Genomic DNA, 27468 nt, shown 5'->3' on the forward strand with positions numbered 1-27468 from the left:
TGGAGTTTGGATCTGCATGGCAGTTGTTTATTTGTATACTAGACTCTGATTGATAATTTTCCAGAGAAAATGAAATCAAGCGATTTGGAATTTATTGATCAGCTGCATATCCTGTGCATGGTGCCAGAATGACTGGGTGAATTTCTCCAAGCAACCTCACAGCCTGGCTCACTGGCCTCTCATTTATAAATCTTCAAGGAAGTCAGTTAAGTTCACTACATTTGATGCAGATCAAGTTTTTACTTAGTTCAGCACTCTGCATGAGGCACAAATGAGGCAGCACAGACCTTAGCAGAAACACCCTTCATTATCTTTGTGTACTTGGATTAACTTCACATTTCAGTACCATTTAGAGAAAGAAAAGGGGATTATTTTTCTAAAAAAGACATAAATTAGACTTGTATCACTTGTATCACATTTGCCTTTGTGAAACAAGGTATGGAAAGTAAGCAACCCATGAAAGGGCTTGGTCGCTCAGGACAGTGGGATTACAACTCTGAGTGACTCTGGAAAATTAGTCTTAAAAAAATACAAGGATGATCTTTAGCAGTATAAGGTTGAAAACTGTATGCATGCATGTGAGTAATTAACTGTCCCAATATAAGATAGAAGACAAAGGGCAAGGAGAGCAAATCTGTGAAATAAAGTCTGACCACCTGAACACAGCATTTAGCAACTTTGGCTTGCCAAGGCTGGCTTGCTCCACCTTCTTCCTCCTCCTCTTCCCTCATCCTCTACCTCTTGGCACCTCCACCTCTGCCCTCCCCTCTGTGGGTCTGAGGGACTAGGAAGGCTGGAGGGAGAGCAGTGATGATGGTTTTGGAGACAAGGGGCAGGTCCAACATGCTGCTGCCTGCTGCCTGTCCCTGATCTGCTTTTTTCTCATGAAGTTCTTCACTCCCTGGAGTGGGAGATTTAGGGTGGATCTGACATCAGGAGTTTATTAGTGTGTTGAGTGCACCCCACTGTCCACTGCTTATCCTAAGTTGCATAAGAGTCAAAAGTGTTCCTGTATGGAAAAAGTCACTCTTCTGTTCTATGTGTGACGTTGCCAGAGGAGGTAGGTATGCACAGCTGGTGACTGGTCTCCACAGGCACTTCACATTCAAACCCCCCAGTTGTAGCTGTGTAGTTGACTGGCTTAGCCTGCATATCCGCACAAAGAAATGTTTCCCTTGAAACATTTCCTCTTTAAAAATTGCCTCTTTCTTTAAGCTTCACAGACCTAAAGCAGAAAGGGTCTGGAGCAAGTCCTGGACAGCTATTAGTCAGGAGCCTCACTTAACTCCAAATTTGTTTGAAATTCCTCCCTGCCATTATCACTTAAAGCCCTTATTTCTTGGTATTTTTTCATGCTTTTCTTGATTGAGTTGCCTTAGAAACTCAATTTGGAGTATAGAAGGCATTGAGTTATTCCAGTATTTTTACCTCACTCATTATATAATTTCTTACTCTAAGGACATAGTCATTCACAACAGTGTAGAAATACATGAAACAGAGGAAGATAAATAATCATTTTATATAATTTCCTTTTTCCTTCTGAAGTCGAGTTCTTCCGATGTCATTATTCTAGAATGGAATGTTAACAAGATTGGATCCCATGTTTTACAACCTCGTTAGCATGGACATTTACTGAAACAGTCTAGGAACTCATTCAGGACCGTGTTCCAACATTAAAGGTGAATGTTTGGAATTAAAATTCCCAATCCTGCATCTAATTACATTTTACTGAGACAGTTAGAAAATCTTGGATTCCATTTGCTATTTACAAACATTATTTTAAGTTTATTTTAAAAGGTACATTTTTTTATATCTTTATAACAGTAAATTGCTATTGCCTTACTAATTGTTTGGTTAATCCTAAATGAAATCCATATTTTGGAACTTTGGCTAAAATCATTATTGTAAAGAAGGGCTACAAACAAGGAGCTTAATTATATGTATTTGCATAAACCTGCATTTATATAAAGATGTAAGGTTAAAAAATATATTTACCTGTACATCTTTTTACATATATATATATATATATATATATATGATACTAAAGTGATACTAAACAGGAGAACATAAGTGCATTTGTCCCAGGATAAACTTACGTGTCAAAACGTGTATCAGTGTGTTAAATCCTGAGTAATTTTGTCTTGTTTGAATTGACTTTTTTTTTTTTTAATTAAGGAGCTATAACCAAATTAATGGAATGGAATGGAATGGAGGAGGGGGGAACTTCAGGTTTTGATCCATCCTGTGGAATTTTACAGAGAAATAGCTTTCTGCTGAACACGCAGGCTGTAGGTCACCACTCTTGTGATCAAAAAAGGAGCATTGGTAACAAAGTGGGATAAGAGACCACAGTTAATCTAATAAAATTTAATTACTTTCCCATTCAAAGAATATTGACCAGTCAAAGTTAGCTCAAATTCTAAACTAAGAATCACAATTCTAAACTAACAATAACAATTCTAAACTAACAATAACAATTCTAAACTCACAATAAAACAAACAAAATTGGAAGAACAATCAGAAAATGAAAATGGGCTAAATAAGAACCTGATCCTGATACTTGTACTCACTGACATCACTCTGAATTAAGGCTCCCCGTATTTTTCTACTTTTGTTTGCACAAGGAGTGCAGCAGCAGGCTTCAGGGTTTTTTTAAATAAGTCAATAAAAAACACCCTTATAAGAGTTAACATGATCACGAAGATTCAGCCAGCACTGTGAGTACAGATTCATAAAGATCATAAGAAATCTTTAATTCTAAGCTGAATCCAGTCTGGAAGCTTCATGAGTCTTTGCTGCTGTGTTTCTGGTTTAGCTTGTCACCTCTTTCACAGAATAGATAGGTAATTCATTTCTATATCCAAGACAAAATATTCTGCCTGAAACCCTGTATAATATATCTCATGTGACAGGAGAAGTGATAATGGTGCATGAATACCTTCCCTGCTATTAGATAATCCACAGAAAGAATCTCCTTAAATTGCTGGGGGTACAAAAGGAAAGGAATGGGGTGGAGGGGAATGTCTTGGTTAATAAAGTGGTTGAATATGAAATAGATCTCAGAATGTAGAAGCAAGAATTTACACGTGGATGTTTTCTTAGTTCAGCTGCTACTATCTCTGATTTCAGTTTTGATTGCCTGCTTATGCTAGACAGCAAAGATTTTTTATAAATACAACTCATGTACAAAACTCGTGACAATCTATATGATGAAACTTCTTTTTTCTTAAGTTTGGGTAGAAGACTATTTTCTGTGGTTTGCTCAAGACATACCATCCTCGTAAGATCAGCCAGAGGCTCATCTTTCAGGAAAGAAGTAATTAAGTCCTAGTTTTTAATTAGATAAAACTTGCTCAAAATCTTTAACATTCCTTCCCCAACTTTACATAAGCAGAGAATTTAGGAGATTATGTATGTACAATTTTATTCTATTTTTTTTTTACTTTGAAAGGTGTTAAAATTTTTAAAAAGCAACATAAAATGACAGTGTGTTAAAAAGATAGATTATGTCTCAGTGCATCTTGAGTCATGGAGCATCTTCAGTAATTTATATGGGGAGGGGAAATGCTTTCCATTTAATGAGGATTCCTGAGAATCTAGCAATCCTCAATCTGCTGCTTAATTCATAGGCCCTAACCTGTCCTTCAGCAAGATTTGAGGAAGAAAAGAAGGTGGTGTGGTAGACAAATGAAGCAGTGTGGTAGGCAGGGACACTGGTTATCCCAGCACTCAGAGCAGAATAAAATATAGTGAAGGACAAAAAGAAAGCAAAAATGGGAGTCAGATAGCTTGGCAATAAGGAAAGGGTATTCCTGTGTTGAGAAGGCAGGCACATCTGGACAATCAGTTTCTTAGGCAGCATTGGCTGCTCCAGGGACAGTCAAAGTTCCTAATTAAAAGATTCATTCCACCATTTGCATCTAACCAAGAGCTTTTTCTCCCTTCAGCATACTGTCACACCTTCCAAAACCCTAAACCTTTACTACCTAACTCCTAAGTCTTGCCTGCCCCATCTCCTTTCCTCCAAGGTGGAAAATCTTGCGGGTTTTCAAGTCTGAGACCCACCAGCTGAACACAGCATATGAGTTGCAGGGAGCTTGGGGGCTGTGACCAGAGTAGCCAAGCCTGACCTGACCCAGCACTTCACAGTCAGTTGTCCCAGTCTGCGTCTTCCCCCAGTGTTCCCTAGACTGTGATCTAATGTAGTTCTTCTCTTGGCAGGTCTCTTCTGAAGGTCTGATGCCCCTTCCATGTTTACTCCTATCTCGGACACAAAGATTGATCCCAATCCTTCTGCTATGTGACTCTCTGAATTTTAAGCTTCATTAGGAGTGTCCATGTCTTGTGTTCCTAATTTTTAAAGCCATTTGAAAGTCAGGGATGACACTGATAAGAGAGTAGTGAACTGAATTAGGTTTCAGGGAGAAGAGGAATCACCTTCCAGCTTGGCATCAGAGAATACTACAAGTACTAGAGGGAAGGACTGATATAGGACCATCCAGAAATAGCAATGAAACCATGGCAGCAACAAAGGAGGAGAGTTAAGTATAGTCCAAGTTCATAAATGAAGGGTTTTGTGGATGAGGCAAACACACGCAGTAGAAGAAGAAAGTCCACAGAGAGAGAGAAGGCAACAGAAACACCAAAACACTATGGTCAGAGAGGAAGGTGAAGGCCCAAACAAGCAAATATTCTTGAAAGCTGATAGGAAAATTACTTAACGAAAGGACAGAGAGGGTGTGACTAACAATATCAAACTTGGCAAGCACATAATGAAAGAAACCTTTCCTCTTTAGCAGTAAGATGTCCATGTGTCACTTGTTCATTACAGTCACATGAAAGCAGTTTCAGTTGGACTCTAGAAGGGTGAATGGCAACTAAGGAAATATTTTTAACAAGGGAATGAAGGAAAGGAAAGATTTGTGTAAAGCTTAAGAGTTGTGGTGGCATAGTTAGGAAGAAAAAGAGGCAAATGAATGTGAGATTTTGAACAGTCAGTGAACCTGAAATAAGAAAGACTGTGTCTAGGATGGGAGGGAGGGCAGGTATGGATCAGGTAGAAAGAAACACAAAAGTAAGGCCATTTTACTAGATCAACCTCTTTTGGCAAAACCTCTGACTGTGAACTTGAGAAGTAATAAGACTGAGTTTAAGTATGTTTCAAAAGTGAAAAAAGTCGGCTGGGAACATGGGTGAGAAATTGAGCTAGGAAGGAAGATACAGGAAGATAGCAGACCAGAAGCAGCAGGACCCAGTAAGCAGACAGAAGCTCCTGGAAGCTGTCAGGACTTCAACTGATAAAACAGTTGTTTTAATCAGAAAGGAAAATAGACCTTAATGCCTGTGTTTTCTCAGCTGCAAGCATGTGTGCCTGGCAGTTTTGTTGTTTGAACAGCATGAGGGAGAACTGGCCATTTGCTCTCCTCCAACCCTGATTTGTTGACAGCTCAGTTAAATGTAGTTCCTTTGCAGGATATTGTCATCGATCTGCCTTAGCATAACAGCAGTTCTGTTAATGCCCAATTCCCTCTGAAAACACTATATCTTTTACCAAGTCTTGTGTTATACATTGTATGAGAATTCACCAAAATCGTGGTGATGGCCAAGGATGAGAAAATGTAGCACTTTGCATGTTTAAAGCATTGTACAAACACAAGTGTGCTATTTTCAAATCCAGTATCCTGTCCCAAATAAATGATTCTAACAAGACTTAGAGGCGTTGCTCATTTAGGACAGCTTTAGATTTTGAAGAACTGTATTTCCTGCAGACAGTACTTACCTGTTTAAAGAATTCCTGCGGAAATGAGTGATCCAGGGGAAATTTCTACTTTTCCAAGGTAAGTTAGAGGTACTAAAGACAACAAGAGAAGGAGTTCATCATGTACAATACAAGAGGGTTACCCATGTTAGACAAAAATAATCACAGGCTCAAAAGCCTCATTCAGTATCAACACGATTTCTTGCAAAATACAGGAGAAGCAAATTCCAAGAATCACACAATCATATTAGCAATGAGATCAAGCAGCTACATAGCAGATAAGAATAGCAGATAAGAACCACAGGAATGTTGTGTTTTTTGGGAAGTGTGTAAACCTGGCAAAATAGTGACTTCAATATTTTAATTAAATGCATGAAGGGAATCACAGTATCATAGCAACTGCCCATGCTGCTTCCTGGTTCATATTTAAGTTTTGGTCCTAATATATGTGGATACATAAAAAAATTTTATATGAGACATAATCATTTCTCTGTTCTTCAAATGTCGGTACAAGAAACAGAACTATCACAGCCTTTAGACAGCACCTCTCAGAAGACATAATTTGTCTACTTAGAGTTGCCCATTAGGAAGGCACCAGAAGGAGAGATGGGAAGTACAGTAGCAAACTGAAAATGCCATAAACACCCCATCAGTGCTGCTGGTAGATCTCTCTAGATCCTGTGATCCTTTCTTGCATTACACTAAAAAGGAGGGTTAAATCCAACCATTGTCACCTAAGTTAACCCTAAACAACACATCAGTGTGTATAAACATGAGGTGAGTTTACAATGTCAAACTTTTTTTAACAGCACTCTTTAACCTGTCCATCGCATTAGCTGACTATTTTAGATTTTTGACTTGGGGATGTAATGCTGTCTCTGTAAATCCATATTCTGCCCTTCAATTCCACTTCAGCAACAGTCGTAGAATGCTAGCATGTGAAATGATCATAATATATGAAGAACATAACTTTTATTTTGGTTTTGTAACAGTGTGAGGTGTTTTCCAGAAATCTATTTAAAATGACAGATTTGTTGGGAGAAGAAAGATGCCATGTTTGATTCTGTAAAAAGGTTTATTAGACACCAAGACTGTATTACAATGCTTTAAAGAGGTGTTAATTAACTCCTGATTCTTCAGTGTGACAAGGCTGGTCTGCCCTACCACCATGGCCACAAGGGAAGAGGAAATGGCCTGTTCTTCCCAGACCCTCTTCCTGTTGAGCAGTCTCTGCTCTAGATTTTCCACAAAAGCCCAAGGTGCAGCTTAATTGAAGTGTACCAGCCATGCTGGAGTAAGAAGTCAGTCTTCTTTTGGTATTTTCTTCTGACAGGCTTCCAGGGGAAGTGACTGGTGCCTTGAAACATGCTAGACCTCCAAGCTGCAGAGAGGAACTTGTGAAAACCCATCACAGCAGGTGTTGGTTGCAAGTTGTCTTTTAAATCAAAACAAGAATTGCATGTCTTCACAGTTTTGTGTGTAGAGGGGATCTCTGAGGTGTAACTTCATGTTCTATATTCCACCAATACTATTTATTTGACTGTGTGTCAGCACTATCTTAGAAAGCCTGGCAGCACAATCCTGTTCTTGTACTTGTTCCAGCCAAGTTTGGGTTGCAGGGTCTGTTTCAACCTTAACACTGTTCAATGTGTTTTTGTCATTCTTGGCAAGCCAGAGAACACAATGTATTGTGTATAATGGATGTTTAATTGCTTACATAATAAATCTTTGCCTTGTTTGTTGCAACAGCTGTAACTGCTGTAAACTACTTACAGCTCTGGATCAAATGATACTGATCATTTTAAGATTTCTGAAGCTAAATTTAGGGTTGGTTTAGGCCCTTTTTTTTTTATTTTACTTAGTAATGCCTAATGCAGAAAAACATTTAAGATATGGGGTCATTGAGCCCATTTTTCTCCTCAGGACAAGAATTGTCCTTATTTTAAATTTGTTGCCTGATCATTTGGTATCATTTTTAAGTTTAACAAGCATAGGAACATACCTTATGGGACATTTAACCATAGACTAATAAATCCCTGTTGCAAAGATATTTTTTCTTTGATAATCAGTTTTAATTTTCCTTTTTTTAATACCATACCATACCATTGCCTGCAATTATATTCCTTCCTAATTTATGATAAAGAAGTCTGTTCTCTTTGTCGTGGGTGTATATCTCCTTCAAATATTTGCAGGGTGCTCTTACGCTTCTTTGCATTTCCCTTAGTGTGTATCACCCAATGATGTCCGTATTTAGCTTTTAATCTTTCCAAAAAATCCAGGCTATCTAGTCCTCTCAGAGTTTTTGATGTTCTTTTCAAAATTCCCCCAGATTTTCCAAGCTTTCTACAATCTCTCTATGGTAATGAAGGGAACTGAGTCTGGTGGTTCAAGTATCACCAGAATTGTGCTGTGGGTGGGGTGTTGCCTGCCAGGGTACCCTGCTTAGTCAGGTCTGTATGGCAGTGGCCAGCCTGGCTACCCTAACACTGGGAATGTGTCTTTTAATGTGTTTTCCTCTCTCAGCTCAGTCCCTCTTTGAGTTCCCATATTTCCTATGTTCTTCCTTCCACTCCGCATGTCATTTAGAAACACATTAGGTTGCCTCTTTCCAGAGTGAACTTTATCTTGCTGGGTTATGATAATATTTTTGATTTTTCCATGTTCCCACTGAAGATGTCTGTGCCTGCTGTTGCATTGTCCACAGGTTTGGATGCAGCATCATGACCTCAGGGAGGGTTCTGGCCTTACAGCCACAGCTCCAGGCTAGCCTCCACCACTGCTTGCTCTTACACCTTCTCACAGCCTGAGATCTTCCCACCTCAAAGATAGGCACAACAAGCCTTTGTAAAATGCCACAAGATTAACTTCTAAAAGACAGTACAGAAGCAGATGGTGGTGTTCCAGCTTCCAGTGTGGGACACTGTACCAATGGGGTGGGCTTCATGGCCAAACTAAGAGCAATGAACAAAGGAGTCTTCTGCTGTCCTCTTTTATTTGGATGCTCGCTTTTCCTGTGCCTGTCAGACTTATTTAAGGTCCTGTCTAGTTTAAGAAATTTCATTACTACAAAATGGAGTACAGCAATCCCAGATTCCAAACCAGAAAGATGAAAGAACAAAAATCAGCTTCAGACCACACTGAGCCACTGGTCTGGTGGGTGGGAGAAAGCTGGTAGCTATTCTCATCCCTCCACTCCTCCTTGGGTGGTATCATAACTGGAACTCTTTGAACCTCTACACTTCCTATTAACAATTCTTAGTTTTGTTCTGATTCTGCAGTTCCAGGCACAGATCATCAGAGAAGGTCCTTCCTTCCCTGCTGGGGAAGCTGGTAAGCTTGCAGGCTGCTGCTGTTGTTTGCTCAGCACATTGGTTCTGGCTCCAGTAACCTTCACACTGTATACCACATTTCCAAAGACAGTCATGGCACTGTATAAATCTGACTTGCATTTTTTTATGCACACATCTTTATTAAATTTACAACCTTCTCTTTTGCTCTGAACAGTCGATAAAGTCCATGCATATCCTCAGAATAACACAGATGACAGACATGCCAGAGTGTTTCTGGTTTTTCCTTACATGTGCATATTCACACACACATCTTTTATTAGTTGCAGGGTTCCTGACATTTTAGACTTGATAGGATAAATCTTACTAGAAAATTTTTGTCTGAATGACGAGGTTACATAAAATAACCCCCTGCCTGGTGCTGAGCTTTGCGGTACTGAGCTGAACACCTCCTCCTGTCCAGTGCCTGTATTGTTACCATGATTCTTTACCTATAAACCCCTCGCTATTTCTCAACCCACAGGTTAGTCTCCATGTTGAACTGATTTTGAGCATACATTCCATACCAAAAAAACAACAACAAAAAAAAAGGATCTATCACACTTCCTCTTTTTTAATACCAAGAAAAATGCAGTTCTGTTTTCATCAATTGTCAGTTTGATGACTAGTCAGAGCTTAATTAGAGAAGGTCTGAGCCTGTAGCAATAGGGTCAGATTTTGCAACTCATCTGTAGCACTGGAAGCTAAAAATAATTTTTAGGTCTGTGGAATTTATGTATCTTCTTGTTAAACCATTTTCAGCAGAATCAAATAAGATCCAATTTTTCTGTCACCCTTGACAACAGGGTTTTTTCACTTTAATGGTTTTTTCACTTTAATAGTTTTTTCTTTGGGGATATATTTTAATTGTACAAAATTATGTTTTATGGCAGATAAAACTTATTTTCTAGGTCCCTTTCTTAACCTGCAGAAGCCTTTTCTTTTAATAATACTTCTGATCTGGGCAGCTATAAAAGTGCTTCCTTTTAATCAATATTTTTGTCCTGATGTATTTTTTAGGTCATATGTGGTAACAAACACTGTAATGAAAGTTTCCCTCGGACTGTAGGAATCAGGCACCATGGTGTCTCATTGCATGTTCCTGAGTCTAAACACCACTGTTGTCCAACCATCAGTCATATAATGAAGCCTAAATACAAGCTCTTGCAGGATCAGACCCTCTAATAAGGAAGGCTGTGTATCCATAATTGCCAGTAGAGACTATTAAACAAGATGGATGTGAGCCAAGGCATAGGCACAAGGTTGTTTGCCCTCTCACATTTTTAGCATGGCTAGTTTGGAGCCATGAAAGGCCTTGGGCTGTTTCCAATGTGCAGTTTATTGTGGCCACTCTGTTTTGCAGGGTAATAGTTACATCTGAGGACATGAGTCATACCGTATCTGATCAATCCATACCTCATTTTATTACTAATAAAGATGTAGCCCAAAAGTTCTTACACGGAGGTGATCTTTTCTTTCATTTTCTTATCACTCCTGACAGCACCATGAATGACAGAGTTAATGGCATTTATGAGCCCTGGGGTTCAATGGTTGCAGAGTTACAGGTCAGTTTGAGGGAAAAAAAAGAAAATAAAAAACAAACCCTTAAACTTGGGAAAACAGCCTAGAAGGTATGAGGCTAATCTTTCCACTGCTGTAAGGCAGGATAAAAAAAGACTTCAAGGCCACAAAAACTTACACCAAGGTCTGGCCAATAAACTTGAAACAAAAAAAATTCTTGAAAGAACCTGGGCACTATGAGGACAGGTAGTCTGACTACTCTGTATGGTTTGTGTTGCATGCTGAAGAGGCCACTAGTGATGGAAATAGGCGTGCTTTCTCCAGAAGTGAACAGAAATTGTGAATGCTGTGTAGGTATGGAAACCTAAACCGAACACGAAACAATTGCTGTTTTTTACAGATGAGGTGAAACTTTTGCCCCGACTGGAAATGAGATCCTGTTTCAAAATGTTCATTGTACTACATGTGCATATTAGCTCTGAGATGCTTCTCCTCTAGGCAGGCATGGTGAACACAAGGTCTTGTGTGCTTATCTTATGCTGATGATTAGCAAAGAGCCAGAATATATCAGTGGTGTTCTTATTCAGGCCTTCCACCTCTTTTTGCATATGCATGAGTTTATACAGAAAAATTAGTATTATTAAGCTATGAAACGACAAAAAAAAAATCAGGTCAGATAATGTAAGGCAGCAGGAAATAGGACACTCTGCTCTCTATATATGTAGTTTATCTCCATCAGAAATGTGTGAAAGTAAACACTCTACTTTCCCACCTTAGCAGCAACTTTGTGTGCTGACAGTCCTAGTTCAGTGCTCGTTCAGGTGCATTTTACAGGTGTGTTAAGAAATAGATTAAAAGCAGAGACAACACTTGTACTGCCAGCAGCTGAAATCTGGAGGATTGCATGGGTGCTGGTATTCTGCTGGTGCAGTGGCCATCCTGGAGGTTTAGTCAAAGGTGGACAGGGTAGCCAGGAGGGCTGTGCTAAAACCAGAGTAGAAATTCAACAGTCTGTAGGTTTGGTACATTAAAAATGCTTTCTGGTGTTCAGGAAAGACTCAGACCTTTTTGAACCACAAAATAAAGTCTTTCTGATGGAATGTGCAAGAGCACTCTCCCTCTGTTTTCTCCTCATAAGCCTGCATTGCTGATGGAGGTGGATAGCCAAAAAACCTGACTGTTGCAGACCAGCACTGCAAGGCCAGGATGGCACAGGTTTGGTGTAAACTTGACATTTCCATGATGGGGTATGAAGCTACCGCCTGCAATTTTATTGATACTGATATCACACCCACGTAAGTTATCGCACCCATGTAAGTTATCACATCCACGTAAGATATCACACCCACACAACTGGCTGTGCCTGTTGTCTGGAGAATACCCAGCTTTGGTTTCCAGAGGAGCTGCTTTTACCCACAAACCTTGCTTTTTTCTGAGTATCCCCTTGGTGATTTGTGATGGTGGGTATCCCCTTGCTGTGAGGAGAGCATATCTTTATGCCCTTAGGAAGATCTCTGTGTGTCACCCTGCATGCTATGCCACTGTGTCACATTTGAGATTCATTTCATGGGTTTTTATCTTTGTTCCATCCAGGCTTTTGGCATGAATTCCTTTCTGAGTCCATATGTGCCATTAAATAGAGTTTATGGCTTGTACCTTTTTCTCCATTTACATTCTTTTAAATGAAAGCTTATTTTTCTTTCCTGCCACTGCTTCTGACCTCTGGTAGTCCTAGCATATTCCTTTATATTAAATGGTGTTTACAACTTCTTTTGATTTTTTTCCAATTTTATTTTTTTTTTCCAGCTTCAATTTCTGTCACATTTTCCAGGTCATTAGTATAAAAGTGAAGTAAACTATTCTTCTTCTTTTTAATGCTTGAAAATATTTAGCCTATTACAATTCTACAGACATCCTTAGTCTATTTGGTTATGGTTGTATTCAGTCAGAATTTAAATAAAATGTCACACTCAAATTCTGACCCATAACACACCTTCCTGGTCCTGAGATTGTGGTCTCACTTCAGTGTTTAGAAGGATTTTCAATGCTGTTTTTTGGTAAGCTGATCCCAAAACTGATTAGCATGATTTAGTTAGATTGTTTAGAAGAAGGTAGCAAATGTAAGGTGTTTTTACCTGGTCTTCATTCATAGTGTCACTTAAAATTGCTATTTGTAAGAATTATGCATAAGAGAAATGAGAAGCATAACAGTTCCTAATGTCCTTGTATTTAGCTTAAACAGCAATGGTGTTTTTTAAGAATAGATCTGGGTCTGGAAGTTCAGTTGGAATAGTTTTGTTTTTTCCTTAATCTAGCTGTTTGATCAAGCTCAAGTTAAATGAAATCCCCAATAAGCAGTATCCTGTGCTGTTTGCAGTAAATCAACTGCTTTTGATCCCATCAAAAACCTGGAAAAGCTAAGAGAAAATGGTTCTTGTATTCTTAAAAGGTCATGTATTCTTGTTATTTTTATAATTACTGATCATCTTAGAAAGTTTGTATAGCAGTCCTTTTTTGTTGTCCAGGAAAATGCAATGCCTTCCAGTCAAAAAAGGAGGGTGAACAGATTGCTTTGTTTTGCATTATTTGTGAAACGTAACACGTGCTCGTGCTGCATGCTTACTGCAGAATTAAACAGCATCCTCTTAGAGAGAGCTCAAAAACAAATGGATCCTTCACACAAAATCAATAGGCTGGGATTGCTGCTAGGATAGCTAATGTCCCTTGCTGGTACCTTTTTACACTGTGTCCTCAGCTTTGGAATTAAATTTGCTTAGCTCCATTAGAGTTTTTCATTATTATTATTAGTGCTTTCACGTTTCTCCCAAATCATGTCTGCAAATGTAAGCGTGCATGTCTGCACTTAGCAGATCCTCCTAGTAGAACAATGGAAAACTTGAAATATTAAATGAAATTAGGCTGTATTTATTAATGATTATTTTTCACTGATTATAGACCGTGCTTAAATCTATAAAAAATGTGTAGAAACTCAAGTGGAAAGAAATCAGAAAATTAATAGCTTGCTCCTAGGAGATTTTCTGTCATTAATATTTTTTCTTTCTATCCCTAATACTGGGGCCTTTCAGTACGTTCCCATTTGGTATGAGTCATACCAAGAAGGAGGACCTGAAATAACCAGCTGTCTCTGCCTTCTGTTAACTCTGAAAGAGTTTTGTCCAACCTGGACACTATCAGAAAAGTGAAGTATCAGCTTTTTCAGTTTTGCTCAGGGTGGACTCACCTGTTACCAGAGAGGCTGCTTCCAAAACCCTCTCAGTCAGCATGGACCAAAGTCCTCACAAGGGTGCTGGGCTTTGACCTGGCAGCAAGGTTTTGGCTCCTGAGATCACTGCTCCCAAGCTCTTATCTACCTGGCAGCTCTCCGACACCAGCACTGCACTGAACAAGACCCCTCTGGATGTCTGCTCCCCGCTGACCTGGCAGAGCTGGCGTGGGGCATCACATAGGGACCAGCAAGCCCTGCAAAATAGGGCTGCACCATGGCCCAGGTGTGCTTAGACACTGAACCAGGGTGAGCAAGGAGCCCAGTTGCCTTTGGAACTCTCCAGTGTCGCTGCCAAAAGATGGGCAGTGCAGACCATAAGGCACAAAGGGTCACTGCTGAAATCAAGTCTCCTTTCTACAGAATAGTAATTGAAGGGAGTTGGGAGCAGATGTAGTATAAGCTTAAAGCACCTCGATTTCATCCCTGGATAGCGATAAGGTGAGCCAGGGCTCACGTGGAAATGGTGAATGCAGTGGCAGTCTATAGCATCAATGACAGGAGAGTGGCCCAGGCACCTGCAGGCTGATTAGTCTGACCTAGAAAGCTTACAGGGCACTTGTCAGCAGAAAAGGTGGTTAAAGATGCAGGAAACTAGAGAAAAAGAGCCCATCTCTTTATAAAAGAAACTCATTCCAGACTGGAAGATAGCCTGAAAAGGAAGGAAAAGCTGTCTAGCAAATATAATTGGTCTTGAGAGGAGCATCTCACCCAGTGTAACACAGGAAATGCTTATGCTGCAGAAGATGGACACATAGCAGTCAAAGGGGAAGCAGTGCGCTGTAATGCAGAAGGGAGTATCCATCCTGAGAGAGCTCACTAATGGGAATTTCTAAAGGGTTGGTCATATGGTCATTTTTATTTTTGGGATGTTTTAGCAACCAGAGTACAACATGCAGAGTAGCATTTTAATGGGTTTTGCAGCATCCACAGAACTGAAGTGCATTGCTCATGAATGGGAAAATCAGAGTATTGAAGAGGAAAACTGGTTGACCTTGAAGAGCAAAGAACTGATTTGCAATAAAATGCAACAGCTCAAAAATGAGTAAAGAGGTCATTCATGTAGAGATTAATAGCAAAAGTATTTGCTGTTAGATGGCATCTCACTGGTTAGTGAATAGGGGTGAAGAAAATTTCTCAGTGTACTAGGCACAGGACCAATTAGACTATAGCTGCATCGTTTCTGGAATACTTTGTATGGTTTTGGTCTCCATAGTATGGAGCAATCCCATTTCTCTTGGACTGAGTTCAGGGACAATTGGGGGACAAGAGGACATTTCTTACTAAGGGCCAAGACAACTTGGCTTGCTTAGCATAATAAAATGTATGCTGAGAGGAGATATGACATCTCTTCAGAATTACTGCAGGAAGCAAACTTGGGAGAGGAAGAAAAGGATAAAGCTGGTACTTACATAAGTGCAATAAAGATAAATTTAGCTTGAAAACAGCCAACAAATCTGAGGGTTTTGGAAGTGACAGCCCGGAAAGGCCTTTCAAGTTTTGTGTCCCAGCGTTTAATTGCAGAAGTAAAATTTTCCATTCAGATAAAAATGGCAAAGGAGGAATTGCAGAATATTTACAGTGAATGTTACTTGATTCGTATTTTGTTTATAATTGTTTAACTGCAGTATACACCAGATTAGCTCTTAGCAAATTCCTTGTACATGGAGATATGAGGAGAGGCCTCTGTGATGGAGAAAATAAAGGCAATGCACAATTTGCGCAGTATGGCAGTAAAGTCTTGCACACTTTCTTTTGGGTTTGTGTAGCAAACAGGATGCTTATAGACATAGTAGTGTTGGATGACATCTGATTTTTCAAAGGCATAACCATCGTCTCATTTGAGCAAGTGTTATCTGACCTTTTAGACAGATCATTTAAATGTCAGTGTCTTGGACATTCTTACAATATGCATCCAGCAATCCTATTTCCAGAGCTAGGTGAAGGATGAAGAGAAGTATTTACCAAATATAACTGTTATTAAATATACTCCTATCTTATGGTTTACCTCAACTTTTCATAAATAAATGTATCAAACTGCAGTTAACCAAAAACACTATTACAGCCTTAAACTTTTGAAATTTTAAGTATCTTATGCTTCCCACTCAGTTATAGCTAGTAAATGTGTCAGAACAAATCAAGAGTGATTTTATATATTGTCTTACACAAGTATTAACTTAGTCATAACTTATAAGGTTGTAACTACTGATATGTCATGGCAACTGGGCTTCAAAAACTCAATTTATGTCTTTTTTTAAAGGGCAAGAATCATGCTATCACATTCAGGATCAGACACTTTGGTGGCTGTCTGACCTTTTGTTACTGACTTTAAAATGCTGTTGTCATTGATGGCCTGCTTTTATGGGACTACATCAAAAAATAGAAAAGAAAATTCAATACGATTAAAGTTATTTGTTAATTTCTTATCTGTTTCGGTTACAGTTGCCATCAGTGGTAAAATTTGCTCATACTTCCATTTTGGATATTGCTGCCTTCAGATTACAGCTACCTGAATTTGTTAATGCTTGCACTGCCAAATGATAGAGCTTAGTGACATTGGTTGACATTGCCTCTTGCAGCTGACTGTACGTTATTGTCTGGAGAGACAAGGTCAACTTACATCAGACTTTCTTGAAAGACACTGGCCTCCACTTAATCTTTCATTGCCAGGCATGATTCCCAGATTACAAACCATCATTGTTGCATGCTTTCCGAATTCAGTACCTTTTATTTTGATGTCTTGTCACCAGAGCTGAACAGAGCAGTGGTTTGACCATTACTGTAAGAAAAATGCAGCATCTGGCGCCCTAGTGAGTAGCCTGCTGTAGGTATCTTACCACATCCTTAGGAGAAGTGCTAAAAAATGCCATTCTAATATTAAACTAAGGCCTAGCAATGTGATGAAATGAAAGTATTGTAAAAGAAAAAGATACTTCAAAGTGTACATCTATATGATTTTTATTTATATTTAAGAATAAAAATTGGAGTGTACTAAAATGCTACATGAGAAATTATAATTAATATGTTGAAGTGTACAAAATGGAGTATGTGTCACAGAACTTTTTTGAATGGAACTATGGTTTTTATTTTGCTTCTAACTTACCTAACACCATTTCTGTTACAAACTAGGTTCTGAGTTTGGGGTTTATTTGCTTGAAATACCTGTTGCTTTTTAAATAAAATGTAATATGTATAAATTCAATTCTTGGAGAAAATATATGTACTATTGCCTGTTGCAGGAAAAAGAAAAGAAATATTTACAGATTATTATAATTTGTTATTACTATCAACAAATACAAGTTTATCAGCTACTTGTTTGCAAGTAGCTCTGAATGTTGACCATTATTCAAAAATAGGTATGATTGAGTTTCCTTTTATTAATCTAAACAGTAGGATAATTTTGCCTTTTTTTTCTTCAAGTTGTAATTTACTCTAGTTTTTCTTTACAGACCTTCCATTCTCCTTAGTCTCTAATTCTTACACTCCATGGAGAGTTCACAACTTTTTGTTTCTGTACTGGACCTTTTTGAATGTGCCCCATTTCACCCCGATTTGGTTTTTCAGGCTCTGCTGTGTGCCTCAGTTCATTCCTTAGCTCTGTTCTTCTGCAAATTTCTAGAAACTGCTTCTCTTTGCTTTATAGTTTATGATGTCTAAATACCACAAATGGGGTGACCACAGACAGAGCCCAACTCTTCAGCTTCTCTGTCTTAATTTTTCCTCAGTTTGCTTCATTCTTCCTCTTTCTCATGTTTACTTGCCCCAAGAACATGCCTTCATTTTTTCCCTTCACCCCTTACTTGTCATCTGAGTAGAAGGTCACAGTAGAGGTTACTCCTTCAGGAGAGGACCCTCTTGAACCAGTAGGGCCTAAGCATCAGTTAAGGATGCTGTCTTAGGATCAGGGATGCTTAATCACAACTCTTTTGAGAACCTTTCCCACTCCTTGAAGCAGAGAGTATCACCTCAGCTTTCATTAGCTGTAGTTTATAGTTGTTTTGTCAGATAAACAATCTCTTACCAAACCTAGTCCACTCACCCCATAGACCTGCAGATTAAGAGAAGGAGTTTAGAAAGAAATTCATAGAGATATGGGGCTGCTTCTTTCCCCTGGAGAGAGCTGCCAGTGTGCTGTCCCTGTCCTGTGGCAGCTGTAGCCTATCCCAGGCATCCTGCCTCATAGATGTCACGTACCAAGGTGCCAAAAGACTGGTCTATAGAGATAAACTATGTAAAAAATGAAGAATCACAGAAATATGAGAAAGTGCTTCTTGCTTTTAATTTAAGGACCAGGCAGTAATCCAGCATGACTGGAAGGACTCATGTTTTGTCACATAGGTGGTACAGCAAAGTGAGTTATGGACAACATGCTTCTCAAACTGGCAAGCTTCTCATCCTCATCCCTGGTGTTTTCCTGATGCCTGTCTGTTCCTACAGCTCCCACCAATTCTGATGGCTTCAACCCAGCAGAGCTTGTGCTGCTGCAGGTCATGGACCCCCAGGCTGCAAATCATCTTCCTCAGCAACCAGTGCTATCTGGCTCTGCAGTCTCATATATCAGTACCTGTGATTTTGCCTCATGATCTCCACTTGGGAAAGCTCTAGGTGAAACACAGAGTATTCCCTGTGACTCCTTGTCACTTATTGGTGATCAATGGTGGGAGACAGGCTATAGACAAAGTCAGTCTGTGAAGGAGAGAGTAGCTTTTCTTTGTCTGAAACAGAGCCAAGAACAATATATCAATGTCCATACATATTTAACTCTAAGGACTGATTCAGTATTTGTCTTGCTGAAGTGTAATTTTGGAAGCTGAGGTTTAGAAGTCGTTTTTCTTCAGTAGAAGTAGCTACCATCAGAAGGTGATTGGTAGTCCTGTTGTTTTGCTTGTAATTTTGCTGCTTGTAGAATAGTTAATGCAATGCTTTGTTGAAGTCTCATGCAGTACTGTTATGTTACCTTGACACATACAAGAATAGAAGCACTGTTTTCAGGGTGACGTAACCAAATTATTACTACCCTGCTTTTCCAGTATTAGGCTAGAAAAGATGTGGAGATTATGTTTTTGGGCTTTGGAGGTTTTTGTTTTTTTAAATTTTTAACTAAAAAGTTTAGTGTTAAGTAATGAAGAAAACAACAGCCAAAGTGATCATAGGCAAATTTTCATAAACAAGACAGTATAAATTGAATAGATAGCACTGAAAATAGATTTGTCCTTCAGGTTGTACTATGGACAATGGTGAGAAAAGAGGGGAGACTTTTGTAATGATGAGAACTACTTTAATATCATTACTTGAAATAGCTGCAAGTAGAAGCCATAGATAATAAAATCTTCAAACTGTAGAGGTTGAAAGCTCCAAGAAGCCAAGAATGACTGCAGCTGCCTTGACTGATGGTGGAAAAAAACCATAGGGTTGTGAATAGTTTATGCAGATCGAATGTAATCACAGAGTCAAAATGTGCAGTCATAAGGTTTGAGATCCAAGAAGCAGGTGGTACACATGTCTAACTCAGGATTTTGGAGGGGTTTCCTGGCATTAACCAGCTCAAAGAATCAGACTAAAGAAACATTTTTGATATCTACAGTTAGATAACACAATAGGACTATCACTTTGAACACAAAATTACTTGTTGTCTACAGTCTTCTCCAAACATTCAATGAGACAAATTGTTCCTGTTTTAAAATAATGCCTCAGAACTCAATGCCACTTTAGTTCTTTTTCTGGAAGTGCTAAATGGAAGCTAATGACTGAGAGGAAATGGTTTCCAAATTTTGCAACTAGCAGTCATTACCAGAGGATTCATGAGCTTTTCAAATCCATTTTTATTTAATTTAAGTCGTGGCTTGTCAAGAACTGGGCAACTAAATGTGTAGAGAATGTGGCCAAGGTAGCCACATTCAGAATTATTTATGATCTGATCATAGCTTTTGCAGATCTTTTTATTGTTTTCAAGGAAAAAAAAAATCTGCTTTGAAATAGTGTACCTAAATATTTTGCTTCTGTATTCTTAGAAAAAATTGACCACCTAATTACTAGCCTTTTAATAGCCCTGCAGTTTCAAAGGTCACTTAGTGATGGGGTTTATTAATTTCTACTAATCTTAAGTACTGAAGAAATCACTACAGTTTTGCTGTTTCAGATTTGACAGAAAGGAACATTTTAAAAAGAAACACTAGCAATATTGAATACACAATCTTGTGACTTTTGAGATATTTGAATATTTTTCTATAGCAAATGAAAAACATTAAAAAGCCATGTGTATTGATTCTGGATCTGACAGCAGTTCCTTCTTGAGTAAAGGAAAATTTTATTGATGAATCAGCAGATTATGAGATCAATTTTCTGTTTTTCATTCCTAAGAAATAATATATGCATATATGTATGGTCCAATGCAGGATCAAGTCTAGTGAGCATCAGTTGAGCAGCTACCTTCCATTTTCCCCTTCAGTTTCTAGCTTAGCAGATACTGTGTTGGGACAAAATTGTGAGCCCAGGCATTGATCCATCTTCTTTAAATCTTTTCATTATAAATTTGATTATTAGAAATTAAAATCTCTGTATACTGTCGCTTCAGTCCACTTTCCTTACCTGCATAATCATGTTGATCATTAGCTATTCACCGCATGTGTGTGTTTAATGGCCATTCTGTAATGCTGCCTTTTTTTCCATTTTTCATGGTTTAGTTATTCCAGTTGGAAATGTGTAAAACCACCAACATATTAAAGAAATGGCTTCTTCATTATTTAAGTAGTGATTTCTCAGACAAGCGGATTGGGATTTAGGTGCCCACATATCAATATCTACAGTTTTGACATCGATACCTAAGCTCATCCTCCCATGTCCCTTTTATAGAGACAATGGAGACAAAAATGCTTTTTTAGGATGCAATGTCATTCCAAATTAAGTTTCTAAAACAGTTTATCAGATGATTTTCACCCTGAACATGCCAGGTTTTGTTGACTGTAAATGGAAACAAGAACAACTCACTTAGATGTTGGCTTTATAGATGTCCAAAGGTGGAGGAGATGAAACCCATCCCTGTGCTCAAATTAATCATAAATACCCAGAGGTTTGATGCAGTGACACTTCTACTGTGAATGTACTGCGGCTGTGTTTTTTGGTGTAAAGAACATAGTGCCATTCCTGTACAGATGAGCAACTCCTGTTCAGCTCAAGCACCAAAAGCAATACAGTCATGTTAGGACTGCTTTTCAAATGGATTAGATTACTCTGCTTTTCACCTTGACTAAGTAATTCCAGGGTATTGGCATGTCCACATTCTTTCCAGAACAGATCAGTTTGACAATGGCATTGATACTCTGATTATAGGCATACAGAGATGGTGTTTAATATAAAGAAGATAAATATTATGTCCTGGACCACATTGGGTGCTGCTATGCAAAGCAGCAATTATCATATTGGTGGTGGTATTATTGTTATCATCATCATCATCATTATTATTATTATTATACCACCTATTCTTGTCCCAGCAAGCTTGCAAGGAGCTAGTTTATACACAATGAAAAGGGAGGAACCTTAATGGAAATAGCATTATTTAGGAATGACACATAGCAAGGGACTCTTGCAATAAAGAGTGTTAGAAAAAGTGACAGAGGTTGAATGCTGAAATATTTCCTAGGTTCTGTAGTTAATTTTGGATATTGCCTTAACAATGATTTTTCCTGTGGGTTTTTCCCCTTAGGATGATTTCCAGCATGCAGCCTCAGAAACCAACTGGGAGTCAGTCACAAGCTCTGTCTCAGTAAGTAATTTTTCACTATTTTGCTCATGGATGGATTGATAGGATGGCTTGAATCCAACTCACAAAAATGGCACCTGCATGGAGAAACCATGTATTCACTTTTGGAATAGAATGAAATAAGTGTTTATTCAACTCATACTGGAGTCAATCAGTATGGTTTTAGAGATAAAAGATTCAGGATATGCCATCAACTGTTGTAATCACATGAGATAGCCATTGGGATAGCCATTTCTTGCTTTCAAACTCATTCTCCCAATATGAAAATACAGGATATAAACTTAAAATTTTTAATTGTAGAATGTCTTGACCTAAACAGAAAACTAAAATTAAAACAGTAGGAACATAGATCTAGCTTTTCATTGTGAATACTGAGAATTTTTTTTAAAGTGTTTCCAATAAAATATTGTATCTGAAGTCTCCGCATTCAGCAGTGAAATGCAACTCAGAGAAAAATAAAACAGAAAGAAGAAGAAAAACACGTAATCCAGTATAAAATTTTATTTTTCTCTTCATTGCATTTGATTTGTGTCATTGACAAAAAATCTGTCCTCTCTTTCCCAACACCTGGGAACAGCAGCGTAGCATCAGAATTCATAATATGGGCAGTCCTCTTCTGTGTGCTCTGCTGCCTAGGCAGCACCATGTCACAGCTCTTGTTAACTCCTCTTAAAACACGAGGTAGGGATAAATGCTAAAAGCAGATTTGAGACCAATGTTTGGAGCATTCACGGAAGAGAGTTTAATGATAGCACCTTTGTTACAATAGCTGCCAGGAGTAGCCAGTGAAGGAGCAGTAAATAAAATATGGGTATTTTATTTAAATTATTTAAAAATTTTAAGTTTATATCCTGATCAGTGTCCAATCCAGGCAGTGAGTAGAGAGAAAATTCTATACTGCCAAAATTAGAAGCTGTTAAGCTAGTCTTACTTATGTTTACCCTTGAGTTTGCAAATGAAACTTGTCCTTCATGATACGATGCATTGATTGCCTGGAACTAATTGTGCTGAAAGTCTTGAGGAGTAATGTTAGCAGGGCTGAGATCTACTAGATGTGCCAAGCAGGAGATGCTAAAACAGTTTTACTGAAAGACATAAACTCATTTTTCATTCTATTATGGGCTTGGGGGAAAAAAATCTATATGATGGAATATTTTGTTTAAAAATATGGTAGGCTGATGTTTGAAAATGTAAGCCTAGGGCTCCCTCAGCAGATGACTATGAAAATGAGATCAATGATATGGTATACGCCATGTTAGTTAACATCCTTAGCATCATAAAATGCACAATATACCAAACCAAAATCCAGTATCCTTTTCATATTGAAAAATTAAGTTTATCTTCCACATCTTTTTTTTTGAAAAATTGTTACCATGTTGCAGGTAGGGAAATTCAGTACAAATGTTACAGGTAGCAAGATGATGCCCAAGGTCACCTGGAAACTTACAGCTCAACCAGAAGCAGAACCTCAGTTTTACTGGTTTTCCCGCACCATTCCCTATCTCATAAAACATATTTTCTTCAACTTGGGTGTGTGTCGCACCTACAAGTCCCTTTTATCCTCAGGGAAAATAAGGTAGGGAGATTGAGCAATTTTTCACAAAAGCACGAAGGAAAAAGTCTGAGAACACCCAAGTTCTTCAGGAGAGAAAGATTCAGGGGTTCTACTCTGGTCTTGAGGAGCAGAGAGACAAACTCAGACCTGTAAGTCTTGATGACATAAGATTCTGCTGATGCTCAAAAATTGCTCTCTCAAACCCACAAGCAACTCAAGGACTCATTTTAGGATCTAGACACATTACAACTTTCAGAATGAAAATTTCAGAGTGAGCAAATTCCATATTGGAGATCATATTACAGAGGTATGTTTGGTTTGGTTTTTGGGGTTTTTTTCTCAGAAAGCTAAAACAAATACTTCTGCCCTTAACCCATCATGGGAAACCCAGGAAAAAAATAAAAAGGAAACAAATCACTCCTTATTAGTTTAGTTTCCATTATTTCTGAAGTAATTTTATGTCCAACAAAAAAACTGTGATGCACATTGGACTGTCTGTCAGGTTCACAACAGATACAGGAAAGATAAAAGAATTGGGGAATAGAAATTAGGGGCAAGAGCATTGACAAAAAAAAAAGATACCTTTGTGTTCCATTAAATTAAAAATGTATTCAGTGCTTTTAAGAAATGCAAAAGAGATACAAAATGTGGTAAATCTTTGCTCTTCATTGCTTCTTACATTTCACTCTTCTTCTTGCTCCCTCTTTGGATGCCATATCAGAAGCCAGATTACAACGAGCACAAACTCTCCTAAAGCCAGCACCTCATTCTTGGCAGAACAAAAAAAAAAGCCAGTTTTGTTGGCAGCTTTGAAGTTGCTTTTGGGCCTGTCACATGGTGTCAGGAGGCTATCTGAGCTGTTGAAATAATTCCTCTTTATTTGGCTGTCACTGAGAAAACGTTAAGCTTTCTTCTATGTTTGAACGAGGTTGCACAAATCTCTTGAATAGAAGCTTTTATATGAAACGAAAATGGAGAATGCCTAGCTGTCTCAGTTTGAAATGCCTTGCACATTCACTGATCTGCATTTCTGTAATGAAATGTACAGTTGAACATGCGAAAAAAAAAAATCTCTTGCACTGAGTAAGCCACAGACCTGTGGCCTGATTTTTATTGCTGTTTCTTCAGTCTCCTTGCACCATCTCCCTCACTTTTGAAAGGCAATCAGGGTCTGATGTTTCCCTGTTGGGCTGCCATGAGCCCCACCGAGCTCTTCTTAGTAAGAAAGTAGCATTTGGATGCCTTTTCCTTTTGTAGCCCAAAAGGCTGTGTTAGCACACTGCATGATGCTGGCCACTGCATAGTCTTCCTGCAACATTGCTTTAGATAACAATGCTGTATTCACTTTACTGGTGAGCTTTTCAACTGGAGCTTTTCAACTCCTGGGACTTTCATCTCTCTGACGGTCTCTATTCCAAGCCACTTAGAAGTCAGGAGAGAGGCTTTGAGGTATGCCTTCCCTTTTAGGGGACATGAATTTTTACAGGCATCTGCACTGTGTCTTACTTAGCATGGCACTAGAGAGGCATTGCAGTCACAAGTGGGCCCTCTGAAACTTCTTGGGTCGTTGGTCGTAAGCAGTAAAGTGCAGCTGTGCTTTCTTGACTGCACTATTGTTATGTTTTCTATTTCTTCTTTTTTTAATAATTTGTACTGTCCGTACTTCCAGCAAATAAATGCAGTAAAATATCAAGGATTGTTAATTTTGTGATATATCTTACCATTAGAGACAACTGTTTTATTTTAAAAGACATATATACTTTAAAATTATTATAGTAGGAATTGAAGGACACAATCCTGCAAAAAAAATGAGTGCATTTACTCAAATGAGTTGGCCTTTCCATTACTACCCAACTGAGTGAAGTTAATCACAAAGATTAATAGTTTAACTTAACTAGGATATGAGGCAAAAAAAATATTTTGGGAAGCCATTAATTTTAAATGGCATATTTCTGCTGCATTACTTCAGAGCTGGGTTTTCATAAGACAAGAGTTTTCTAGGGTTTTCCCCCCAATGTTTTAACATGTAAGACCAAACAACTCTCGTGTTCTACTATGCTTCTTGTTGGACAAAATAATGTATTTTGATTGTGGTCCTTCAAAAAGTAAGAGATCTGCATTAATAGCTTTTCTTGCAAATATTTTACATAATATTTGCATACTATTTGACTTTGTGCTCGGACCAGGGAAAAAGCGATGTCAGGATAGTGTATATTGTAATTCTAAATAATGATTTTTAAAAATGTTTGAAGTCCTCTCCTGGAAAACTGAAATTACTACAATCTTTCTGTCAAAGTTAAGTTGTACCACAGGTTCAGTGGGAACACTCAGAGAATGGTGCTTGGCCCTTACCGATGGGAAATAATATTATTTGATACAATTGTGAGAATATTAATACATTGGTAATCCAAATATTCATTGTTACATTGCTGAGATCATAGAAGCATAGAATATCTTGGGTTGGAAGGGACCTTAAAGATCATCTAGTTCCACTCCAGCTGTGGGCGGGGATGCCTTCCACTAGACCAGCTTGCTCACAGCCCCCTCCACTTGACAGTTAGGGCATCCACAACCTCTCTCAGTAACCCGTTCCAGTGTCTCACCACCCTCACAGTAAAGAATTTCTTCTTAATATCTAACCTAAATCTCCCCTCTTTTATTTTAAAGCCATTCCCTCTTGTCCTATCACTGCATGCCCTTGTAAAAAATCTCTCTCTGTCTTTCATTTAAGGTCCCTTCAGGTATTGGAAGACCAAAATTAGGTCACCCTGACGCCTTCTCACGGCTGAACAATTCCAATTCTCTTAGCCTTTCCTCCATCCCTTTAATCATCTTGGTAGCTCTCCTCTGAACTTGCTCCAACTGGTTGATGCCCTTTCTTGATGCTAGGGACTCTAGAGCTGGATGCAGTATTCTAGGTGGAGCCTCACAAGAGTGGAATAGAGGGGCAAGTTCCCCCCTCACCCTGCTGGCCACGCTGTTTTTGATGCAGCCCAGGATATAATTGGCTTTTTGGGCTGCAAACGCATGTTGCCAACTCATGTCCAGCCTCTTATCCACCAGCACTCCTAAGATCAAAGTATCATATTTTTTCTGTTTGATTAATAAGTTGTATTTTTTGGTAAAAAATGTCAGTTGGTGTATTGAAATACATTTAATTTTGGGGAATAAAGGGTCATTTTTTCAAGTCTTCAACCAAGCCAAATTTGTTGCCCAAGTTGACCAGAGAAAGATAGTGGACTTATTGTCTTTGTCTTTCTCTGCTATGGTTTCTGATCTGCCTCTTATCAAATAACTGACAAAGCTGACCTCTCCATTCTAGGTCCATGGCCATAACGGTGGTTTCAAAAGACATTTTCATTACATCTCTGTAAATGTGCAAATCATTATCCCGTTTGAGAAGTGGATGTAAATGCTGACAGCCCACCAGTGGCAGTGCTTTTGCTCCCTGAATCTCCTCTGGGATTTGTTTGGGAGTTCCCTGGTGTCTCTTCTCCTTACAAAAAGAAAACACAGGTATAACAAAGCCTGGCCCAGGCAAAGACTTCAAAAGATGGCCCGAAGTAGCTGTTTCACTCAATAATGAGACAAGTTTCTCAGTAACTGTTTTCAATTGTTTTAAGTGGTGCTGTAACTTATTCAAAGTGCACTGAGATATATGTCACTCTTAGGGGGTATCCTATCCCTCTCCATCAGTGACTGATGCTACGCTCACGGCAGAAGCACTGGATCAAACCATTGCTGCATTTGACACAGTGGAGGATCTGCTCAAACACTTTAACCCGGACTCCTGGCAAGAAGATCTTGAGAATCTGTACACAGACAGTGGCCACCATTATCGAGGCAGGAGCTACCACGACAGGAAGTCCAAAGGTAGGAAAAGTCACTATATACATACTTTGAGGCAAGCCCAGGGTATTCCTTCACTCCTTATTGAAATGTCCATTGGCTAGCTATTACATTCTAATGCCCATGTTCCCGTTGGAGTCACAGGGCAAGGTACCACCTATTACAACTAGGGATAAGTTATTTATCCTTAAACAATTTCTAAGTATAATCTTGCTTGAGAAATCAGACTGAAAACTGCTCATTGTTATGATGAATTCACAGATAAAACATATAAAGACAGATGGTTCTCAGCTTCACCCTCTTAAAATTGCTTTGTGTGTAAAGCATGGGGCTCCTAATTACCTGCATTATCACTCTTCTTTAAATACCCTGCTTAGGGACTGTTCTCTGTTGAGTGAGGAATAATCACTTTTATCA

General features: G+C 38.7%; 1 protein-coding gene across 5 annotated transcripts in view; it reads left to right on the forward strand.

Annotated features, from left to right (window-relative positions):
* Nucleotides 1-27468, forward strand: part of PDGFD (platelet derived growth factor D) — a 143088-nt gene that overhangs the window by 91639 nt on the left and 23981 nt on the right. For all 5 annotated transcript variants that reach the window (XM_017815941.1, XM_017815943.1, XM_017815942.1 and 2 more), the window contains 2 exons: nt 21591-21650; nt 26874-27075. In XM_017815941.1, coding sequence (XP_017671430.1) covers nt 21591-21650; nt 26874-27075 — 262 coding nt within the window. The remainder of the gene's footprint in view (nt 1-21590; nt 21651-26873; nt 27076-27468) is intronic.

This window comes from Lepidothrix coronata, unplaced genomic scaffold (assembly GCF_001604755.1).
Source record: "Lepidothrix coronata isolate B3197 unplaced genomic scaffold, Lepidothrix_coronata-1.0 Scaffold53, whole genome shotgun sequence".
Taxonomy (NCBI): domain Eukaryota; kingdom Metazoa; phylum Chordata; class Aves; order Passeriformes; family Pipridae; genus Lepidothrix; species Lepidothrix coronata.